Below are 15,240 nucleotides of genomic sequence, written 5' to 3' on the forward strand. Positions count from 1 at the left end.
CATATTAAGTGAATTGTGCATTAGTTTTTTGTAAATTTCCAACCCCCCCACAATTCATATTCGTCTTGTCTGTTAAAAGTTTAGGATCACCTAATCAGGTGACATAAGAGTGTACCACAGCCCGAAACTAGAAAAAGTATGTAAACTTGATCGGGTTTGAGACACAAATTTTTGATAAATTATACATCCGATAATCTAAATGAACATAAAATCCTGGAGTCCGACCCACCGGAGACGGGATCTAATCCCCACACCCCTAAAATCCATGGATATTGGGTATGTTGGGTGTCCCACAAGACCTACCGTGAACTTGGATTTAGTAAAATTTTAGAGAAACACTAACTAATCCTCTAGTCTGGAGAGATAAATAGAAGAAAGAGTGTTTCTCAAGTAAGAGATCTCGAAATACAAGTCTAGCTTTTTCTAAAAACCCCTTTTTAATCAGGCGAAGCGAACACACAGGAAGAAGGGAAACAAGTAGAATTCGGACGGGTCTCGGACTCTCTCAGATTTTCTATATAATTCCCCTCTCTCTCTCTCTCTCCACACTTCATTTCTCTTCTCCTTTTCTCTCTCTCTCTCTTAACATCTACAGAGAAGATGAAGATTTCTGTGAAAACCCTCAGCGGTTCTAAGTTCGATCTTGAAGTCAATCCAGACGATAAGGTATTATTCATCGTTTTCTGTTTATTGGATTTAATCTTTTATCATACTTCGTTCGTTATTTGGAGTGAGAATTAGGGTTTCTATTATGTTTTTGTACTTGCGTATCTGTTTTTGTTAAGATTAGGTATGCGATTGATAATCTTAGTATATTATGTGCATAAATCATTGATCAATGGTTTTTCTTGTTAGTAAGATGGTTGGACTAGATGATTTAGGGTGAATTCTTTTTCAAGCTGAGTATTTATTCTTTCCGTGTGGTAGATTCAAGTTCTTCATTGTTGCTTGATTTAATTGATTTAGGGTACCAGAGTTATACAGCGTTATGTTTTATGGGTGAAGTTTACCAGCTTTTCATATAAAGATATGTTACATTTCTGTGCTTTCTCCACCGTTCAGTAGTTTTGTCTAAAGAGTGAACGTTAGGGCTTTTTGATAGGGTTGGAGGTAAGGAGAATAAAAGCAAACAAATGTTAATACTTGTTAGTTGGTACTTGTTGTTTGCCCGTACTCTGGTTAGCACTAGCGTGTAGTGAAAATTCCATCTTAGATATGGGAACCTGTATGATCCAGAGAGACATGAAGGGTAGAAAGAAAAGAAATCTTCCTTTCTTCCAAGATTCATCCTTTTGCTAGGCGTTCAAGCATATTTAAGGTGCAAAAGTAACCAAGTTCGTGATTTTCTAGGTTTATGAGGTGTCTCAGGTTCACGCCTTAGAGATACTGCTTTCCATTAACATGTGTTAATGTGAAATTTGTAGGAGATGTTTATTGAAACTTGTCTAGTCTTTTGTATACATGTTTGTTCTACTGTGTGACTTATCACTCAACTGTATTTTGCAGGTTTCTGATGTGAAGAAAAACATTGAAACGGTTCAGGGGTCACAGGCCTCACAACAAATGCTTATTCACCAGGGGAAAGTTCTTAAAGATGACACAACATTGAATGAAAACAATGTTGCAGACAATAGTTTTATTGTCATGATGTTGACCAAGGTAAGGGATAAATGAGTTTTCCATACTAATATTTCATGAATATTTCTTACCTGTACAATTTAATCCTGGATGACGTTATGTGACTCAGTCTTGAATGATGTAGTTATTATTGGTTTCCCCATGAGGAAGATACTCAGACGGGATTTCTCTTTATATTTAGTTCTCTAAATGGGTGCACTTAGTGTTCCGCGCTGTTAATACATAATTAAATTTGTAACACAAAGTCAGCTCTGATTTATAGAGCATATTTTTGGTTAGTTTAGAGACAACATGTTCATTGAAGTATAGAACTGATGTAGGCAGAACTAAGACTGATATTTTGCCAACAACCTTTGGTTGGAGTGGTAGCGCAGAATTGTTGTAATAAAAGGAGTCTCAAAATGGTAGCGCAGAATTGTTGTAATAAAAGGATTGCCTTGTCGAGAAGAGCATTCCTTCTTTGAAAGAGCAAACAATGGTTACCCTTTGTTCATTGGAGGATTGAAAATGAAGTGATGTAAATTCAGATTTAAGCTAGCCGTTTATAAAATCAGATCTTACTTCTTCCAGTGTGTGGAAATTTCCTTTTTTCTAATATTTAATGAGATATTAGTTATATCAGTATTTTATCATACACTCATTGGCTATTCAGTTTCCTTGGTACTCATTTTTGTTATGGTGTTTAAATTACTTAGGCTAAAAGCTCGACTAGTGGTGCTTCAACAGCAACTGCTACACCTACACCAAGTGCTCAGGTAAGTGCATAATATTTATTGCAGTAGTTTGAACATTCATCTTAGTCATGCCTCCATATAAGCAAAAGCTTTTTCGTACATATTCTCATTAGATACAGATAACAGCAGCAAAAATTCTAAAAACAGGCCATGTTATGTCGGTAAAGGTAGTTGAAATAAGAGAAATATCTATAAATTCGTTTCGTGAATTTCTTTATGCTTTTATGGTACAGAAAGAAGATGAAAATTGTTGTTTTCTAGTAGTGATCTGAATTGTAATTGGCAATGTATCCAAGGTTAGTGATTAATTGTTATGTCTAACTAGCATCGTTCGATGCAGGCTCCACCAAGTTCAGTGGCTCCTACTGCAAGTCCCGCATCGGCTACAACTACGGTCCAGTGAGTTTCGATTTCTGAAAGTAGTTACTATGCTTTTGGTTTAAATTAGAATTTGGTAGAGGAAAAATAGGTAGTTGCTGATTTGTGGAAGTCTTTAAATAGTTATAGATTCCAGTAATTCCCATATAGTGTAGGATTACATGGACCCCGTATCTGTATTTTATCTTCTATCATAGATGATGAGCAGTGCTTACATACACTACTTGTCCTCCCAGAACTTAGTATAAGTAGTAATGTAAATTATTCACTTGAATACATGTTTATTTTGTGCCATTAGTTTGTTCATGTATCTTTCTTGTATTATTACAGAGCACCACCAACTCCTGTCCCGGCTCCTGTTGCCACTCCTACTCCGTCGGTTACTGCCCCGTGAGTAGATACTTGCGCTATAAACTGCCTACATATATACTGTTCTATCCTCCAAGACTGCATCTTCTACTTGTAGCTAATCCAGTTTTAATAGTAGCATCTTTTAACATTTTATAAAAATGATCAATTCACCTGGTTATTTCTAGTGTTTGTTTTTTATTGATATTCCTTCATGATGTGTTGAAGCAGCGAGGGGTCAGATGTTTATGGTCAGGCAGCGTCTAATCTTGTTGCTGGAAGTAACCTTGAGGGGACCATTCAGGAGATACTTGAAATGGGGGGAGGAATGTGGGACAGAGACACTGTAGCTCGCGCACTCCGTGCCGCTTTCAATAACCCAGAGAGAGCTGTTGACTATTTGTACTCTGTAAGTTCTTACTTCTCTTTACGAGGAAAACGGGTTCAATTCTACTCAAGATCATTTGAACTCCATGATTGAGCTTTATCGGGGTTTCATCAATATTATGCTTTTCCATATCAGGGTATCCCTGAGCAACCAGATGTGGTGCCTGCAACCCAAGCTCCTACGGGTGGGCAAGCTCTGGTACCTCCTGCTCAACAGGCCCCACAACCTGCACAGGCTGCGGTCCCTTCTAGTGGACCTAACGCAAATCCATTAGATCTTTTTCCACAGGTATGTACTGGGTCCTCGACGTTAAAATATGTTGAAATTTTGTTACTCAATAATCATGATGATATTCAAATTCTGTCAACCAGGGCCTCCCAAATATGGGTGGTGCTAATGCTGCTGCTGGTGGAGGGAACTTGGAATTCTTAAGAAACAACCCACAGGTACTTGAAATGTATTTGCATGGTGATTCAGATATTTCAGATTTAGCTGTCCGACTAATACTGCATTTTCTCTCTTCCCCTTTTGTTTTATTAATCTTATGTAGTTCCAAGCTTTGCGAGCAATGGTGCAGGCAAATCCACAAATTTTGCAGGTATTGATTTGATTCACTAGAAAGCCAATGTGTTGCTTGTCTTGTTCTCTTCTGTTGATGGTACCTGACATTGATCTTAATTGCAGCCTATGCTTCAAGAGCTAGGGAAGCAAAATCCTCAATTAGTGAGACTCATCCAAGAACATCAGGCTGATTTCCTTAGTCTTATCAATGAACCTGCTGAAGGAGAGGAGTAAGATCCCACTGCAGAATTACCTATGTTTTCTACATTTATTATTTGGTAGTATTTGATGTTTAATTTGTTAATCAATGTTGAATCAGTAACATGATGGAGCAACTTGCTGCATCCATGCCTCAGCAAGTAGCAGTAACACCCGAGGAGCAGGAAGCCATTGAACGTGTAAGTTCATGTGTATGTTTACTTTTTGAATTTCGTATACAGAAAACTACTAATTGCTCTTGTTTGGACTTGGATATTACCTTAGAATATTTCGATATCTTCACGAGTACAAACTCTTAAAAGGGGTCCACGCCTTATCAATCATGACTACAACTTGAAACTTTGGATGTGTTAATCACTCTTCTTGGACTTCAACCAGTCTAAGCCTTTTCCAAGTGTACGACGGCCATAGATTTCACTTTAAAAACGGTGTCTTTTCGGCATTCATCATACAAAGTTGACAGGATATAATCTGTCAGCTGATCATTGACATTTTCTAGTTCATAGTTCTATGTTCTTCGAGCTTTCACCTTCGATTGTTGAAGCCTCTAGTAAATTAAGATGTATTATGCAATGTTACTGTTTTTTTAAGTACTGGAAAAAACTCTTATTGTATTTACGAGTGTGATGCAGCTGGAGGCAATGGGTTTTGACAGAGCAGTGGTATTGCAAGTGTTCTTTGCCTGCAACAAGAACGAGGAGCTCGCTGCTAACTACCTTTTAGATCATGGCCACGAGTTCGATTAATCTTGTGGGGGGAGAGATTTGCCTGTTCTCGGTTACTTCCAACTTCTGAAAACAACTTTCTTTCTGCCTTGAAGACTTCCTTTTTCTTTTTATGTTTTATTCCTTTTCGTACTCATTTTCGTTACCTTTAGTTAGTTTGGATTGAGTATTATAAATTACAAAGTCTGGTGAGGAAATTTCTAAGTTTTCTCCTGATATTTTATCATCTTTTACTGTTATCTATTGGTTTGAAAATTTAAATGGTTTTACATGACTCAGACAAATGCCTTTCTGTCGTATGAGAGGCGAAAAGCATAAACAGGAGAATGAAAGAGAAACAGAGGTGGTGGAGATAGTTTCTCTGACACTGCTATCCTTTGTCTCCATGGGGAGCGTAGTGTTGGCAGTAGTTCTTTCTGCCTTCTTCCTTTCACTTTATCAGCCCCTCTTTTGATGTCGGAGCAAGGTGGTGACAACGATATCTTCTCTCTGCCTTCTTTCTCCCAATTTGGCATCCCCTTCGATGGGGAGCAAAGAGGAATGATTGGTTCTCCGCTTAGGCAGGGAGACGGTTTCCTGTTTCCTGAATTCTTGAGAGTGCAATCACTTTTGGTCTTCCACATGGTCGTAGAGACAATAACAATTGTGCTTAATCCTAAATCTGTGGAGGTCGGACTATGATTGCGCGACCACTGGAAGTTCTAGTATTTAAAATCATACTAATGATACTTTTAGGTACACAGATGTTCTATTTCAATATCTTATTATACTTTGATTCAATTGACCCAACAAAGATTATATGAATTGGGGGATAATATGCAGCTAGATTTTAGTTAACGACCAATAATTTGTGTGCATTTTATGTTGGTAGTTGACCTTAGTTTGTTACTCCTGTTCATGTAGTAGCATGACTGCATGAGCCTACCCCGTCAGTAGGGCAAAAAGTTCTCTTGAAACGATACACTGGTCGAGGGCCCAGATCCCAAGGGAAAAAAAACAAATAAAATAAACCTCTGATATATAATCAACCAGACTTCTTGAAGAATGTTCAATAATTTTTTTAGTAACCTTAGGAGAAGAGAGTTCCCCAAATGCCGAGTCTGTCATCCAACTTGCCAAAATATCTGTAGACTTATTCTTTTTCATGTAGATGTGCTCAATCTTAAAGTAATTCAAAAGGAACGATTTTCCTCCACATACAGTAGTGTTGCCACGAGGGTCTAGCAATGCAAAAAAGTTAGTCCAATCGTCCTTATGAAATGCTACATTAACATGACGGAGGATTGGAGGACATAATCAACACCATATGTCCATTCCTAATCATCGGGCTAGCATGAACATTTCTTTTTGTTGAAAGGGCTAACATGAACATGAATTGAAAGTTTGACTCAAAAATCTGAACCATTCAATCTGAACGCTTTGTTTTTTAATGATTTAGATTCTAGAGTCAAACTTTCAACTCATATCCACGTAAGCTTAATGACTTGATATGGTGTTGGTTATGTCTTCGTCATGTTAATGTAGCAGTTTCGCACAAATGCCAAGCATGAGGGTTTCATGTGCCACCACCTGTGTCTGATCTGATTCGCTTCTATGTATATATATGTGCTCAATTTTGAAGTACTCCAAAGACTCTTTAAGCCGAATAATTTTTCTCCACGGGCACCAGTATTGCCATGGAGGTCTAGTAGGGAAAAAGTTAGTCCAATCCGATCCGATCCGATCCTTTCTTTTTTTTTTTTTTTTTTGTTAAAGAGTCCGATCCGATTCCATCCATAAGTTTTGTAGTTTTAATAATAATGCACTCTTCACTTGAGGCGAGCCGCATATGTAGGCAAACCTCAGAAATACAATTCAAACCCCCAATCACTCTCTCCTTCACCATGAAACCGCCAAGTAATCTCACGTCAATGGATTCTCTCACCACCTTTCTTCTTCTTCTTCCATACTTATCGCTTCACCTGAAACAAACCCAATTATTTCCACCTCCACTATTTTGTCACCATGAATGATTCCAATGGAAGAATAACTAATACACCAACACCTCTTTCCCTCATTGCTGCTAGTTTCGAAGAGCTTGCTAAATCAATCGATTCCAAAAACTTTAAAGATCTTAGATTGAGTAATTTCACTGATGCTTGCTCTCTCGTTTCTGTTTTATTTGGTTGCCTTGGCATTGCTTTTAAATTCGCTGAGATTGAGTACGTTGCCAAGGTACCACATTTTCTTTTCTTCATTTTTTTTGTACATTTAGGGCTAAAATATTCAATCTTTGTAGTATTTTACTTATTATTATGTTGTTACAAAATTGGGGTGTTTCTAAGTTCTGAATATTGTGTGAGAATAGTCCCACATTGGAGAAGGGCGATCTAGCAACAAGAATATAATGTGCAGGTCATTGCCAATTGGTTTTGAGTTTGGAACCTTACCATTTCAAAGTCGTAGTTAATATGGTTATATCTTCTCGGTAGATCCCACATTATATGATGGGTAATGCAAATATGCAATACGACACAATGGTTGTCAAGACTCAAGCATATGCGTATGTAACTTGACAATTTGCTGTACACTTTTCAGCTAACATCTGCATTTTGAAGGTACAAAAAAAGGGTTTTAGCCTTTTAGGTTTTACTTTGAGATGGAAATTGTATCGGTATAGTGAAAAATAAATTATAAATCGTGCATGTATGATGGGAAAAACGACTCGTTTAGAGTTTGCATCAGTTCTTGTTTGGTCTTAGGCTATATTGGTGTATAGTTCTGCGTCTGCCTAGGTACTATATGGCTTAGTTACTCCCTCGTTAATGAAGAACAAATGAATGACATCGTGGCGATTAGATTTTCTCTATGATTTCTTGTCAAACTTCATCGCACTTTATCTTAGTTTATAATTAGTAACTTGTAGATTGCTCTTTGAATTCAGATGTTCTGAGTCGAACTATTGCTGCAATTGATCTTTTCAGGTGCAAGGTTTAGTTGAAGCATCAAAAACATATGATACTTTGAGGAATATTCTTGACCATGATGTTGAAAATGATACTGTCAGACAACCAGGGAGCTTTTCACGGAACTTACGACGAGTTAGACAGGGTCTTGACCTCATTAGAGCTTTATTCGAGCAATTCTTATCATCAGAGTATGTTAAATCTTGTATTCATCTATTCATGTTGCTTATTTGAGTAGTTTGCTTTATTCGAGCAATTCTTTATGCGCACTATTTTATGGACTGTTAATAGATGAATATTTTGCGCAACTAGAAAATATTCATTCGTCGTGAATAACGCTTTATACGTAAGCGTTTGTTACGTGTTGTTAAAGACGTTACTTTTTTGCCATTTCAGTGAATGTTCTTTGAGAGAAGCAGCTTCATCTGCTTATGCAGAAGTTTGTGCTCCATATCATACGTGGGCAGTTAGGACAGCGGTTTTTGCGGGAATGTATGCACTTCCATCAAAGCAACAGCTTATACTAAAACTTAACGAAACAGGTGATTGTCTGTTTGAGTTTAAGTTCTTGCTTCGTGAATATATGTACTATAGTTTCTATTCAAGTAAACTTTTCACAAAATTGTTTTTGACTGTTAAACTTTTAAATAACTCGGTTATTCGCCTTCAAACAAAACCTTTTTCATCGTTTACAAGATTCCCTCAAAGGCTTAAAAGGATCGATTATACTTTCTTAACCAATTTAGCTTATTTCGTAGTTACCTTTCTTATGTTTGAACTTGTGACGATTAGTCCATTTCCTAGAGAGACATCAAATATCATATCATGTTTGCTTATCATTATCCCTTGGTTTGCAGAACACTCAGTGGAGAAGGAAATGAGAAGGTACATCAAAGCTTCGCTTCCAGTAATAGAATATATCGATAAATTGTATATCTCAAAGAATATCACATTGGACTGGTGATACCATTATTTCGTTCAGGAAATCCCTCTGAATCATATACAATGTCAGTTCCTGTGCAGGCACACAATTCATCTCGGCACAAGAAAATTTTAGAACGCTCGCATTTCTTGGCAACGAGAAAACAATTTAGTCTCAGCTTAGTGCTTCTTTTTTGTGCCCTCATTTCTCTGTATACATATTAATATTGCAAGTTCTCATTAGCATTCAACTAACTCATGTATCTTTTCTGATGGAAAACCTGCTCCTGTCTTTTATTCTTTAAAATTGCACAGCAAGAGTGAAGATCTATCCAGCTTGAGTAATACAACTCGATATGTTCTGTTCGATCCATACCTTCTTGACATTGTTAAGAGAAGTAAATTGAGCTACGCTATGCGCAGCCATATCAGAATTTCTCGACGCATAAACAAATTGGACTATCTTTTTCTTCCTCTACCACTATTATTCTTATCCTCCATAGAGCTTGTGTGGAACATGAGCGGATAATTTCTTTTACATCCCCTTTAATCTCTTAGTAATTTTTAGTTGCAATGCTAGTTTGATACTCGACCTAATAGCTTTTAGCTCTGCTTCCATGGCTAAGCTCGCATGAGAGCAGTCTGTAATACATCCACACATCACCCGTTGAGTTTCTCATAAGACCTGTCGCTGCACCCTTGAGATTTGCTTAAGCCCCATCGACATTGAGTCTAACCTTTGGATGGAGTGAAGGTTTCAAGTATGACCAGTGTATTCTATATCCCTTCCTCGACGTCTAATTCTTATCGTCCTTCATTAAAGTTCCTACTAAGGATTACTGGTGCACTAATGGTTGGGGATTGAGAAGGCTTCTGTTGTTGAAACACTAGTTTATTTATTAGTTTCCCAAGTTGCCACAACAAGCATTGGGCCAACTTGGTGCATGCCTGATTTTCCTTCTTCTCTTAGCTGCTTCTTCATCATTTCCACTACCAAAGTGTTTGAAAGAAGTTCAACAAAAAAAGAAGTGTTTGAAAGAAGAGTTGCCTTGACGTAGGTCTGCCTCCGGCCTAGATCAACCTTATAGTATAAATTCGATTAGCAAATTCATTGAGTCATATTGATTCAGATTATTCCAAGGCTTGATTCCTTGTTTCCTTAGGCACCGCGATGAAATCATATCACATCTCAATTGGGCATGTATATTTCTAGGCTGCTTTTCGCCGTAGCTTGCTGCTTGCAGCCTCAAAACATGGTGTCATGGGGTTTAAATCACATTCGTAGAGGAGATCTAGACCATACATTAGGAGCAATACCAGTAACTCTCCGTGATTTAGACCATGAAAATTCATCTAGCAAGTGCATTGTGACAGAGGTTGCCGCTTGCTCTTCTGTTAGGGACTGTATAAGGGCTTGTCCGTGAACACTGCATTCTCCCGTTAACATCCATACTGGTGGGATTCTAAATATCATCTCAACCGAGATCTTATCTATGAAATGAGCTACCCAAAAGCCATAGCTAACACTTACTGCAGTTATATTTCTCTCCGGTTTGTATCCTCTCAAAAAAAAAATCTATGGGTCAACCCACATTACTATATCTCCGCCATTTTCGATTTTATATCCTCCTTTTTCAACATACTTCCTTATCTCTGACATTCATTTCCGCGTTGATGAAGCTACTTAAGGACTATAGCATGTCCAAATATCATTAGCATCTTGTGATGCTTCTTTATGTTATTACTCTTATACTCTTTTATGGTGAAAATGTACTCTAATTTAAGCATATACAAGCTATTTGTCTACAGGGAAACAAACATGTAAACAACTTACCCTCAAGAAGATAAACTAGAAAAGCACTGGCAGAATATTAGGTTTTCTCGAAATAACCTTTTATATAGGATTTAAGAAGTACAAAAATTATATTGGCTGAAGTCAAATATCATAAAATCGCAAGCATCTATCTAGCAATTGTTTGGGAACCAATTTTTTTGGACTCCAGTCGGAATATACTTAACTTTGTGTTTGTTTAGGTAGTAGTATTTGCTTAAGTGTCATACAACTATACAAGTTATAGATAAACTACTTTTTTTTGTTGTTGAAATATAGATAACCTACTTGGAAGTTTTTTTTTTTTGTTGAAGTAACCTACTTGGAAGTTAACCCATGTAAAACTAAAAAAATCATATCCTATTTCATTAAAATACGAATTTATTGAGTGTAATCATATCCTATTATTTCGTGTTACTCTTGGTTAATAGGAGTACAGGACATGTCAATTTTTTTAGGCTTCGGGTTGTTATTGCAAACGGCAAACATGTCCAAACTGAGCTTACGCGACCCCCTGCCCTCGCATAAGGAGCAGACATGCAACAGACAGTAAGGGGTACCTAATTCGAAGATATCGCAAATCTTACATGCAGATTTCAGCAAAAATGGATCCTATTTATCAATTTTAACCATTCAACCCCCAATAAATAGAACATCAACACTAAAATAGAAAAATAAACAAGCATGAGAAATAGAGACATAATGACCAAAGCCAGTTCTAATTAATATTTCTAAAAAACCAACTTCTTCTGCTGTAGACCCCCTCCATTCAGATAGGAACTCGATCATGGCTTTTCTCGTCCAACAACAAAAAGGTAAAATACGGTTCTTGGTCTATCACATTGTTAGACTCTCTGGGTTTTCTACGATCTTCGCAAATGTTCGGAGGAAGGATGCTAAGTCCGCGCCATATACTATCCGGTGATCAGCTGTCACATTAACCTGAGAATAATATTTGCATTCAGGCTGAATGAGTAATCTCCCATGAGTAAAAGATTAGATCTAAATGGATCCACTATAACTAGAACTTTCATAGTCATGACAATTGTTATTATGCAATAAAATGCAGGAAGTAGAATAACTATTTAATACTATTATAAAGTTCAAAATTCTTATTGTAGTTTAGTTTTACTTTCAACCACGGTCTTTCTGCTAATTGAAGCTAATACTGTGGGTCCTTAACTAAACTACATCACTAAGGTTCTAGATCTGTTTCCACTTGTACCTTGTCCTCGTACCAACCCTAGGCAAGTAGAAAGGCCATTTGTCTGCCTCCCAACCAAAGATCCTGGCAAAGGAACTGATATCGATGCTATTACCCACTTAGATACTGTACTTTTTGGTAAGTTGGTTTTCAGCCTTGAAGCTACTTGATATTAGCCTTCGTCTGTTTAGGTTGATGGTAATTGAAACTACTGCCAAAGATTATTTCAACCCCAATACAATAGGCTAGCTGGGTATACTTACTTGGCCAGGTAGTAGTTGATGTTCTAGGAATCTAGGGGGGGCAATAAAAATTTCACTCCGCACACTGCTTATGGCAGTTCACTTAGGTAACATCTCGTGTTTAGCTTGTCCGATATGACCCCTGCTAAGGTTAATATCTACAACTACTAGGTGGGTGAGTGATAATTTGGAGAGTTTGGGTGTAGACTCATCATTTTTTTAGGCTTTATAGACTAGGAACTCCAGAAGAATAACAAAGCATCTTGGTTATTAGGCTCGAGCATGATAGTTAGTAAGGCTAGCTTCTGTTTCCGATGCTGGGTTAATGATAAAGTTGATTTTTGCATTTAAATGTAAGCCAGAGTTCATCTTCTATCATGACTTTTCTTTTAAACTCATGCATTTCACCATTCTCTTTGTTCTTTCATCTTTCTCACACCCTCCTTTAACCGAAGTGCTCATTAGCGAGACTTGTTAGCGTCTGTTGCAAGACAAACTTACCCTAACTTGAAGACTTTTCAGACAACTATTCGAATAAATAGTATTACTCCGTTCTTTATTATTAGATTCTAAGCAAGCTTATCATTTGCAATGTCGCCTTACTTGTCATGAAAATAATCAACAATAGAAGAAACTTAAAAGAAAAGCTTACCAGCATTTTACTCTTCACACTGAAAAATCCATCCTCATCTGTCACAACTGTAGGCTTTGATGCCCCTACAGCCATTATAGCTCCCTGCACATCATATTGAGCTCATGATGAATAAATTCTTAAGCATTACAAATATCGTGCAAAAAATGGTCATGAAAATGGCACTAGAGTTAACCACATACTTGACCAGGTGGAAGGATAGCATCGAATCGGTCCACTCCAAACATGCCTAAATTGGACAGAGTGAAAGTTCCTGCATATGGAGCAAAAGAAAGTTTATCTTCTCAAATTCCGATAGCACAAAACCAAACAACTAACGTATACAGGTCAAATACAAAAAAAACTCGAAATCCCAGAAGTTTAAAAACTTCTGCAATAGGAGAACCTGAATTGTATTCATGGGGCTGAAGTTGCTTCGCACGAGCTTTCTCTACCAGCTCTTTCCATCTTTGAGATAACAAATAAAGATCCAACTATAACAAAAGGTCATCGGTAAGATTTAACTCATAACATTTAGGTAGAAAATTAGCAATATTTGGAACTCAAAATACCCAACAACCAATTGATGCAAGAATATAAACACGACTAATAATACATTCTAAGAGATTAAGAATCGATATCCAAACCTTATCAGCATCTTGAAGAACAGGAGTTATAAGCCCACCGTTGATCGCAACTGCTACAGCAATATTAATACTATTGTTATAAGTAAAACTCTTGCCATCTTTACAGCTTGCATTCACAACTGGATGTTGAGCGAGAGCCATTGCTGCAGCTTTAGCTAACAACGCGGTCATTGTTACGCCCTTCGGCTTCACCTGAAATTCAATCAATCCATCCAAACAATTCAATCCGAAACCTAAAAAACTAACAATGAATACTAATTCAAGTAAACACCAAATGGAAATTCATTATACCTTTTCATAAAGGGCATCTAGGGCATCAGTTTTAACAGGATAACCAACACGGAAAGTCGGAACTGAAAGACTCTCAATCATATTCTTTGACACAGCAGATTGCATTGTAGTAAAAGGAACAATAGTAGAACCTGGAATTTCAGGTAGAGAAGATGCAGATTTAGGTGGAGTTGGAACAGAAGCAGGAGCAATTACAGGAGCAGAAGCAGATGGTGATACTACATTGTGAGTAGTACTCTTAGAAGGCGAAATTCCAGCAGCAGATTCAATATCTGATGGCGTAATTCGACCAAATGGTCCAGATCCAACAACTGAACCTAAATCGATCTTATATTGTTTAGCTAACTTCTTCGCATATGGTGTTAAAACGATCTTCTTTGGACCTTCTGAAACAGGAGGAGAACTAGGAGTAGATTTCACTGGTGAAGAATCAGAAGAAGGTGGAGGAGGAGGTGGAGAAGAAGAAGGAGGAGGAGGAGTGGCGTTTGAAGAAGAAGAAGAAGAGGATTTTGAAGCAGCTTTAGATTTAGCTTCAGCAACTTCATCTTCAGTTTCAGCAAGTAATCCAATTGCAGCACCAACAGGAGCAACTTCACCTTCTCCGATTACAATAGCAGCAAGGATTCCATCATAAAATGTTTCAACATCCATATCAGCTTTATCAGATTCAACAACGACAACACTTTCTCCTTTAGATAGAACATCTCCTTCTGATTTAATCCAAGAAACAATCTTTCCTTCAGTCATGGTGGAACTTAAAGCAGGCATGAAGATCTCTCTGATCTTGGCATTAACAGTTGAGATCTTCTTAATTGGTTTGATAATGGTAGGAGATGAAGTGAACGATGATGAACGACGAGATGAAAATGGTAAAGCATTTGAAATAGATGAGGAAAATGAGATTGTGTTGTTGTTTGTTATAGGAACCCTAGAAAGTAGAATCGAAGCCATTGAAGAAGAAGAGAAAGGAGATTTTACTTTCTGTATTTTTCTCTTTCTAGCTTTGTGGTTAGTGTGAGGAAGAGAATTAGATGAGAGTTTTTAGAGCGAGAAAGAAGAGTAGAATGACGGAGAAGACGAGGTGAAGTTGGTTGGAGAGTCTCGGACCTCCGTTGTTAGTGTCGCCCACAAGCCCAACAGCCGACCCAATAACCGATTTCATGGTTCTAGTACGTTATTAACCCATTTCACCGTCACTTTCCACCCGCACCGGAAGAGTAAGTGACCGTGGACTACCCGTCCGGTCCGGTCTGTTTCTCACCCCTACGTGACAGTGTCCAAGTGGTCAGACCGTTTCTCTCCTCACAGGCTGACCATTTAGAGACGGCCACGAGCCACGTCTGCTTTCGGCCCGTGGTCGCTCTGAAAAATTGGGTCGTTTAGCATTTTTGTACTTACATATCTTCAAATTACTGTTTCCGTTTGTAGTTTGTTATCCTTCAATAAATAGTTTCTAGGGTTGTTTTCCTTTTGAGATTGAGTTTTTATAGATTGTTTTCTGGACTTACCACACATCGATTCTTTCAATTTGTTAAAG

At 37.7% G+C, this 15,240-nt stretch overlaps 3 protein-coding genes across 4 annotated transcripts; 2 read left to right on the forward strand and 1 right to left on the reverse strand.

The window, feature by feature from the left end:
* The first annotated feature begins 205 nt into the window (after positions 1–205).
* Positions 206–5,229, forward strand: RAD23D (Rad23 UV excision repair protein family). 2 transcript variants are annotated; one of them, XM_086672817.1, is made up of 12 exons: positions 206–666; positions 1,507–1,659; positions 2,334–2,393; positions 2,713–2,771; positions 3,081–3,140; positions 3,330–3,507; positions 3,622–3,774; positions 3,858–3,932; positions 4,037–4,084; positions 4,171–4,277; positions 4,367–4,445; positions 4,899–5,229. In XM_086672817.1, exons 1-12 carry the CDS (start codon positions 601–603, stop codon positions 5,010–5,012), a joined length of 1,152 nt encoding a protein of 383 aa, XP_086528943.1. In that variant the 5' UTR covers positions 206–600; the 3' UTR covers positions 5,013–5,229. The 2 variants fall into 2 exon arrangements, with proteins under 2 accessions (XP_086528943.1, XP_086528941.1); XM_086672815.1 differs by having other exon boundaries at positions 231–666; positions 3,327–3,507.
* Positions 5,230–6,801: 1,572 nt separating this feature from the next.
* Positions 6,802–9,169, forward strand: LOC147543381 (Glycolipid transfer protein (GLTP) family protein). Its single transcript, XM_086635209.1, has 4 exons — positions 6,802–7,205; positions 7,955–8,127; positions 8,333–8,478; positions 8,794–9,169. Exons 1-4 carry the CDS (start codon positions 6,996–6,998, stop codon positions 8,898–8,900), a joined length of 636 nt encoding a protein of 211 aa, XP_086491335.1. The 5' UTR covers positions 6,802–6,995; the 3' UTR covers positions 8,901–9,169.
* Positions 9,170–11,282: 2,113 nt separating this feature from the next.
* Positions 11,283–15,065, reverse strand: LTA2 (2-oxoacid dehydrogenases acyltransferase family protein). The gene is made up of 6 exons (XM_086672814.1): positions 13,704–15,065; positions 13,413–13,604; positions 13,172–13,259; positions 12,969–13,039; positions 12,787–12,870; positions 11,283–11,630 (listed from the first exon to the last, which is right to left on the reverse strand). Exons 1-6 carry the CDS (start codon positions 14,652–14,654, stop codon positions 11,526–11,528), a joined length of 1,491 nt encoding a protein of 496 aa, XP_086528940.1. The 5' UTR covers positions 14,655–15,065; the 3' UTR covers positions 11,283–11,525.
* Positions 15,066–15,240: the final 175 nt, after the last annotated feature.

Source organism: Eschscholzia californica, unplaced genomic scaffold, assembly GCF_041429995.1.
Source record: "Eschscholzia californica isolate CP2 unplaced genomic scaffold, dmEscCali1.0.p SCAF_4, whole genome shotgun sequence".
NCBI lineage: Eukaryota > Viridiplantae > Streptophyta > Magnoliopsida > Ranunculales > Papaveraceae > Eschscholzia > Eschscholzia californica.

Bases quoted from the DNA above. Each gene is read 5' to 3' on its own strand.
- RAD23D (XM_086672815.1), top strand. From the start codon at position 601: ATGAAGATTTCTGTGAAAACCCTCAGCGGTTCTAAGTTCGATCTTGAA. The intron at 667-1,506 runs GTATTATTCATC...TGTATTTTGCAG, and splicing joins AAGTCAATCCAGACGATAAG to GTTTCTGATGTGAAGAAAAA. The intron at 3,141-3,326 runs GTGAGTAGATAC...GATGTGTTGAAG, and splicing joins ACTCCGTCGGTTACTGCCCC to CAGCGAGGGGTCAGATGTTT.
- LOC147543381 (XM_086635209.1), top strand. From the start codon at position 6,996: ATGAATGATTCCAATGGAAGAATAACTAATACACCAACACCTCTTTCC. The intron at 8,128-8,332 runs GTATGTTAAATC...TTGCCATTTCAG, and splicing joins GAGCAATTCTTATCATCAGA to TGAATGTTCTTTGAGAGAAG. The intron at 8,479-8,793 runs GTGATTGTCTGT...CTTGGTTTGCAG, and splicing joins ACTAAAACTTAACGAAACAG to AACACTCAGTGGAGAAGGAA.
- LTA2 (XM_086672814.1), bottom strand. From the start codon at position 14,654: ATGGCTTCGATTCTACTTTCTAGGGTTCCTATAACAAACAACAACACA. The intron at 13,605-13,703 runs GTATAATGAATT...ATTGAATTTCAG, and splicing joins TAGATGCCCTTTATGAAAAG to GTGAAGCCGAAGGGCGTAAC. The intron at 13,040-13,171 runs GTTCTCCTATTG...CTCCATATGCAG, and splicing joins GCCCCATGAATACAATTCAG to GAACTTTCACTCTGTCCAAT.